This window comes from Delphinus delphis, chromosome 18 (genome assembly GCF_949987515.2).
Source record: "Delphinus delphis chromosome 18, mDelDel1.2, whole genome shotgun sequence".
Taxonomy (NCBI): Eukaryota; Metazoa; Chordata; class Mammalia; order Artiodactyla; family Delphinidae; genus Delphinus; species Delphinus delphis.
The window spans coordinates 21,819,741-21,827,106 of NC_082700.1; the positions used below are offsets into that span (position 1 = coordinate 21,819,741).

At 43.7% G+C, this 7,366-nt stretch overlaps 1 protein-coding gene across 2 annotated transcripts; it reads right to left on the reverse strand.

Annotated features, from left to right (window-relative positions):
* Positions 1 to 5,659: 5,659 nt before the first annotated feature.
* On the reverse strand, positions 5,660 to 6,351 carry LOC132413765 (acyl-protein thioesterase 1-like). 2 transcript variants are annotated; one of them, XM_059995950.1, is made up of 2 exons: positions 5,986 to 6,351; positions 5,660 to 5,890 (listed from the first exon to the last, which is right to left on the reverse strand). In XM_059995950.1, exons 1-2 carry the CDS (start codon positions 6,349 to 6,351, stop codon positions 5,660 to 5,662), a joined length of 597 nt encoding a protein of 198 aa, XP_059851933.1. The 2 variants fall into 2 exon arrangements, with proteins under 2 accessions (XP_059851933.1, XP_059851932.1); XM_059995949.1 differs by having other exon boundaries at positions 5,660 to 5,848; positions 5,890 to 6,351.
* Between the last annotated feature and the right edge of the window lie 1,015 nt (positions 6,352 to 7,366).

A 7,366-nucleotide genomic window follows, 5' to 3' on the forward strand; every position in this document is an offset into this window, starting at 1 on the left:
CCATGTTCATCCCTTTATAGCCATTTACTCATCCCACAGAGATTTGCTAAGTGCTCTCTTATACCAGGTCCAGTTCTAGATGCTGGGAGGCCTTGGACAACAACACATTACCTTCAGGAACTCAGTGAACAAGCAAACAGACACAAAAGTGACATGACCTCAAAGAGTGGTAAGTAAGGTCAGGAGATGGAGCAGAACAAGGGGAAGGGGTGTGACAGGCAGATTGGGGGTACTGTCTTCCCTAGGGGGATGAGGGCGGGACCCTCTGAGAAAGCCACCTTTGGACAGAAGCTTGAGTGAGGTGAGAGTGAGCATTCCAGGTGAGGAAATAGCAAGTATAAAGTCCCAGAGGCAGAAAGGAGCTTGGCGTGTTAAGCAGGTGTTCTTCATTGGGCGGGGGTGGGGGGGGTCCATGGATAGAATCAGGGGTCCCTGAGCTCGAATGGGGGAAAAAGTACATCACTATTTTCACTAACTTCTAACTGAAATGTAGCATTTCCTCCGCTAGTGAATACAGGCAAACAAACTGCAGGAGTATTAACAGCATCTGTGAACCTGTCGCTAATAGAAATCACGGACATTTTCATATCACGTTACAGTTGCTACGTATATTTGCAAATGTCATGGGTGCTCATCATGACTTCAAAATTATGACAGTTATCAGAGCTGCTGCTCCATCCTGTTATTTAATATGTGGCTGGAGAAGCACAAATATGATCTTTAATAATCTTTATCACAAATTTGATCTTTAATATTCTGATGACCATATTTCAACATAATATTGTCTTTTGTAACCTTATGTAGTTTCTTTGATGCATTGAAAAACGTTCCTCTGAGGGGTGATCCCTAGGCTTTACCAGACGGCCGAAGGGATCCATGGCATGGAAAATGCTAAGAACTCACAGGTTAGAGAAAAGCAAGAAGGCCAGCATGACCGCAGTGAAGTCCCAAGTTAGTAGTGGAGCTGGACCAGGTGGGTGGGAACCAGGTCATGAGGGCTAGAAAGGCCACATGGGGAGCTGAGGTTCTATGTTATAGGCAGTGGGAAGTTATGGGAGGCGTCTGAGTAGAGAGGCAACATGATCTGATTTAAGTATTGGGCCACTCTGCCTGCTGAGTGGGAAAAGGATTGTTGAGGTGAAGAGTGGCGTCCTGGAGATCCTAAAAGGCCAGGCAGTTGGGAGATGATGGTAGAGGTGGAAGTGGTGAAAGAGGTCACGATTATGAATGTATTTGGAAGACAGAACTGACAGAATTTGGTGGGATATGGGCGCGTGAGAAGAAAGACTTTTAGGTTTAGAGCAAATAGGTGAATAGTGGTGACACTTACCAGGATGGAGAAGGCTGGGGAGGAGTAGGTTTGGGTGTGGGAAGTGAAGGGTCTGTGAAACCAAGAGCTCCTTCCTAAACATGTTGAATTTGAAATGCCTACTAGTCATCTGCATGGGGAGGCTGAGTGGAGAGCTGGGTATGGGTGTGGGGCTTGGAAAGGGGCTAAGGCCTGGAGAACTACATTTGAGGGTCCCGCGTATACAGTGGATCCGTAAAGTCGTGGTACAGGATGAGATCACCCAAGGAGAGACTATATCTATTGCTCTGGAGGGCAATGTTTTGAGGTCCGAAGACAAGGAAGGAGCTGGGAAAACTCACTGTAAAGCAGCAGCTAGTGAGGCAGGAAGATAGTACAGATGTTTAAAGAAATACTGAGAAAGAAAGAAAGAATTTTATTGAAAAGATACATGCACCCCAATGTTCACAGCAGCACTATTTACAATAGCCAAGACAGGGAAGCAACACAGGTGTCCAATGACAGATGAATGGATAAAGAACATGTGGGGTGTGTGTGTGTGTGTGTGTGTGTGTGTGTGTGTGTGTGTGTGTAATGGAATATTACTCAGCCATAAAAAAGAATGAAATAATGCCATTTGCAGCAACAGGGATGGACCTAAAGATTATCACACTAAGTGAAGTAAGTCAGACAAAGACAAATATCATATGATAACACTTATATGTGGAATCTAAAATATGATACAAATGGGTTATCAAAGGGGGAAGTGGGGGGATAAATTAGGAGTTTGGGGTTAACAGATACAAACTACTATATATAAAATAGATAAACAACAAGGTCCTGCTGTATAGCACAGGGAACTATATTCAATATTTTATTATAAGATATTGAATATCATATTTTATAATAGTTTATCATATAATGGAAAAGAATATATATATATAAAACTGAATCACTTTGCTGTACACCAGAAACTAACACAACTTTGTAAATCAACTATCCTTCAATTTAAAAAAAGAATTTTAATTAGAAAATGTGCCTTAATTTTGTACTTAAAAAACCTAATTTTGTAACACAAATAATAACAGAGGAGCAGAGACTGCTGCAACTCCCAGAATTCCACTTGAAACTATGGTTCAGCCATGGACAAAGTTCTGGATTTAAGGACTTGAAGTACAGACCACTGCTAGCCTTCAAGCATTTTATGTTCTTGGGCAAGTTTTGGCCACTTTGTTCTCTCTCTCTTTTTTTTTTTCCCTTTCTTGAAATAACTTGAAATCCATACTGCTGACCTATTTCACAGGAAAATTGTGTGAAAAATCTCACAGAGGAGCCAAGAGACCACAACTTGCTTTACAGTTTCAAGGTGTTAAGCATCAGGGTGGGGTTTTACCCACTTCTGGGTTCAGTATGGCTCTTATTTGGCCCCTGAGAGCACCAGTCTGAGTCATTATTATACGACAGGCCCCGTTCTAGATAAAAATGTGGAGAACAATTGGTCTTGAGCTGCTTCATGTCTTTGTAAGGCACTTGCAGCCTTACTTCCTCAGACTCAAGTGGATCTCCTGAACCTGTTTTTTGCAAGGGTCTTGCATGCGGACCACCTTTCCTAAATCTCTTCCCTTAAGATGTGGAAAGGCTTCCTGTTCCCTGGGGGCTGTGCCTCAGAGATGTGTGCGACCCACATTCTGTCCTACAGCTGTCACCCATAGGCACAGGGCCTGTGGGAATTGCGGGAACAATTCAGTCCTTAACAGGTGAGGATGCAGGTTCCCACTCTTGGACGTGGCTCCCCCTCTTCCCATGGTCTAGAACTCAGTGTGTCCCCCAGTGCTGCCTCTTCCCTGTGGATGGCCGATCCCAGCCTCTTCCAGCTGTGCCAAGCTTTCCCAAGTCACAAGAAACAGGTGTGGGAAGATCTCTGGACTAGAGTAAAAGACCTGGATTCCGGTTCTGTGCCACTCCAAGCCTTGAGCAGGTCACTTCAATGCTGAGTCTCACTTTCCACTTGTGAAAAACGCATGGTTTAGATGAACATTAATGTCCTCATCACTCAACAAAACCAGTCTGATATGAGGAACCAAACCTCGGTAAAATGTTAGTGGGTATTAACTGGGCTAATATATTTCCTCTTCCAGGTCACATTTTTGAAGTTTACCTTGGGTGCCCTGAGGAATTTTGTCTTCCCTTATTCCAAAGGGTTTATTTCCATATTGACTGTATGTAACTATTGAGGCAGGCCTATGGGAGTATATTACTTCAGGGAGTCCAGACTCTAGTAGCCCTCAAGTCACTCTCTCCACTGACATCCATTGACAGTCAGGACTGTGACGACCAGTTATTTATTTATTTTTTATAATTACAGATACTCAAAAATTTTTTTTAATTTATTTAATTTTGGGGGGTTTTTTTTTGGCTGCTTGGGTCTTCGTTGCTGTGCGCGGGCTTTCTCCAGTTGTGGCTAGCGGGGACTACTCTTCGTTGTGGTGTGCCAGCTTCTCATTGCGGTGGCACGGGCTCTAGGTGCACGGGCTTCAGTGGTTGTGGCACGTGTGCTCAGTAGTTGTGGCTCACGGGCTCTAGAGTGCAGGCTCAGGAGTTGTAGTGCACAGGCTTAGTTGCTCCACGGCACGTGGAATCTTCCCGGACCAGGGCTCGAACCCGTGTCCCCTGCATTGGCAGGCGGATTCTTAACCACTGCGCCACAGGGAAGCCCCGGATACTTTTTTTTATTTTTTACTTTTTGGCCGCACCACCTGGTGCAGCTTGCGGGATCTTAGTTCCCCGACCAGGGATCAAACGCGTGCCCCCTGCAGTGGAAGCACAGAGTCTTAACCACTGGACTGCCAGGGAGGTCCCTGAGGACCAGTTATTTAAATGGAAAGAATTTGGGGACAGGTCAGTGAGAACAATCGAATGAAGTAGCGTTATGCTTCAGGCCCATAGGGCACATCTCATTCCAGTGGGGATCATTTGATGGAAACATGAAAGACTACAGTTAACTGGTTGTGAGCCCTGCCCTGCCCCCCCCCACCCCGGGCCCCCAGTGGTCTGAGAATAACCATCCAAGGGTCTTCTCCCATGGAAGAAGGTGGAGAGTCAAGATAATAGGAAAGTCATCACCAGACATCACCCCTGTGTTCTAGCTCCCAGAGGGCAGAAAGGATCCTCAGGTCTCTGCTAAATCCAGAGGGATAACCTAGCTCTTCACAGGTTGCCTGCCTCAGTGTCATGACGTAAGAGGAAACATGAAAAGCAAAGATTTGAAGTCCCACCATTATCCTTCCCTCTGCATCTCCAGAACCATCCAGGAATCACCTTGGCACAGGTTGACTCCTGTGGCCTTTTAAAGACTGGATTGTGATGCCACTTCCAAATGTGCAAACGGTCTAGAGCGAAGCCCCCTTGAGGAGCATGGGGTGAAAACGTCACCACGCTCCCACTCTTCAAGGCCTGCAAGAGGACTAGCAGGTAGAATTGTAGAGCACCGAGCAGTGTCCTTGGGGAGAAACAAGACATCCACCATCTCACTGGCTTTGCATTTTGGAGAGTCTAAGATGAGACAAAGCGTGCCTGAGAAATGAGATCAGTTGAATATTCAGTTCTCCAAAATATCAACAATTTAATTAAACAACAGGGTTGATCTTGGCACTCTCAAGGAGCTCTTTTTAATTAAACTTTGCATTTCTTCGTGCTGCTCTGCGGTGGCATTCCAGGGTAGCATTTGGCTTTGAATGAGCCGTCATTTTGTCCACCCATGACGGTTAGGAAACGCCCCACTGCTGAGTTAACAGAATTCTTTTTTTTTTTTGAAGACAGCAATATTACTATTTATTGACACTTAGAAGCATTATCCTATTATGAGGAATAATGTAATAACACCTCATTCTTATTATGTTTTATAATCATTAAGTACATATGAACACATATAATAAAAATACAGATACTGCATGGTGACTAAGTAATTTGGGAATAAGTCCAGCGTCTAAGTCACAGCACGCATAAACTGTTTATGTCTTAACTGCTCGCTTATACCTGAACAAGTTTTCATTAAGCATACTAATCATTTCCAAGTGATGTAATAAAAAGTCTGGTTGCCGTATTTTATTATTTTTCTTAATTACATTTGGGAGAAGATGCTAGCTGCTTCACCTATTTTAATACTCGTATATTCTGGATCATATTATACAAATACATACATAGAAACTTAAATGATCATAAATTTCCCATGAGGAGATTTATTTAGTCTGTGTATTTGCAAAACATTTTAACACTGCAAACATTAGAGGTTTCAAGATTGGGCACAGGAAAAAGTTTTACTCTACGATGATGATGCTGGTGTGCACTTCTCCACAAGGCCTCTTAGTGACATCAATCAATGGGAGGTAGGAGTTTATCAATGAACTGCCTGATATCCATCACTTCCTGTTCACATGAACTGTGCATCATGCCTCCATAGGTTTTGAAGGTTACATTGGCTGGATTTACCAATGTTTTTAGCCTTTCAGCAGTAAGAGAACCAAACATTAGGGGAACTAAAGGACCCAAATCTGCATGGCACTGAAGAACAGAAATGTCTCTATTCACACCACTGATAGGACCCTGCGGAAAGGAGGCCGCAGGGGCAGCCAGCAGCTGAGAGCGGTGACGCCGGCCAGCTTCTGCCGTGTGGTCAGTGCCGTGTACAGAAATAAAGCCCCTCCCTGAGAAAATCCTCCCAAAATCATTCTGTTAGAAGGAATGCCATTCTTCACCTCTTGCTCTATTGAAGCTTTTACACTTTCTGCTGCCTGTTTAATTCCAGTTTCATCTTCCTGGGAATCTAGTGAAAGCCCAATAATGTCAAACCAAGAAGGCATGGCCATGTTCATATTTAATGTTACAGGCATAACTGGTGCGTGCGGGCAGATGTGTTTGATGTGGCCGCTTCTGATACTTGCAAAGGCTTCTGCCCATCCATGGCCCGTGTCTCCCAATCCATGAAGGAAAATTACCGCGTCGGTGGCCTTCCGGACGGCGGGCACGATGGCGGGCACCGGGGCCGACATGTTACTGCCGCACATACACCGGCTCTACCGACCTCGCGTCGCAAGCGGAAGGCGGAGCTGGCGCCAAGCCGCGGCCCAAGGGCGCACGCTCAGGCGCGTGCGCGCAACAGAATTCTTAAATGTGAGTGTCCCTGACTCCTCATTTTCACCCATATTCAGAAACTTTCATTAGGGTTAATGGAACTTGCGTGTTATTTTATTTATTCTTTTCCGGGCTGTCTGCAAAATATCTGCCTCTACATAGAACTCAGATGTTGGCTAAGTTTCAGGTCACATTTCAGTCCTTTCATCTGTAAAATGGTGTCACAATTCTCTCTTAATGCAAAATTATTTTACATTTTGGGTGAGGACATGACAAAACAAAACAAAAAAAAGAAAAGCTCATGACAATGTGTGTGGCATGACCTCTAACGCATAGTAGCCAGAATTCATGAGAGCTGGGCTGCTAATCACCCTGCACGAGAGTGAGGATGCTGCCATTGTAGAAATTGCTTGTAAAATTGCTAAAGTATCAATTTTAAGGTTTAGAGTGGAGAGAATCCCATCTAGGGTAAAAAGGACATCAAATTATTATGTAGACATTATTCTCATAAACTACTCATCTTCTAACTGGGAGAGGGCTTTGTACACATTGCAGAAAACTGATTGACAGGTGAGAAAGAGGATGCGATTAGGAAAGATGGGTGAATGGAAGTGGATAGTGTGGTAATTGCCTTCCTATAATACTGACTGTAATAATTTGACTATATGACCATTTTCTGCTCTGTAAAAACATACGTCACAAAAAAACCCTATTTCAGCCGAATTCTCTACACACGTATATATAATCCAAATGCCTCCGTCTAAACTCTTGGAAAAAAATGAGTCAGAACAGCATAGATTTCAAATTGGAAACAAAATACATCAAAGTAATTCAGATTATTAAAATCCAAGATCAGTCATGTTGGGGTTAAAAATATTACTTTAATCTTCCCAACAAATTTTGTTATAAGATGTTCTTTTAGAATGTGGCAAAACAAACTCCTAAAAC

What these genes read in the sequence shown, in the direction of transcription:
- LOC132413765 (XM_059995949.1), bottom strand. Translation starts at nt 6,351, where the DNA reads ATGTGCGGCAGTAACATGTCGGCCCCGGTGCCCGCCATCGTGCCCGCC. An exon ending in TGCGGCCTCCTTTCCGCAGG is followed by an intron (nt 5,849 to 5,889) that starts GTCCTATCAGTG and finishes TCTGTTCTTCAG; the next exon opens with TGCCATGCAGATTTGGGTCC.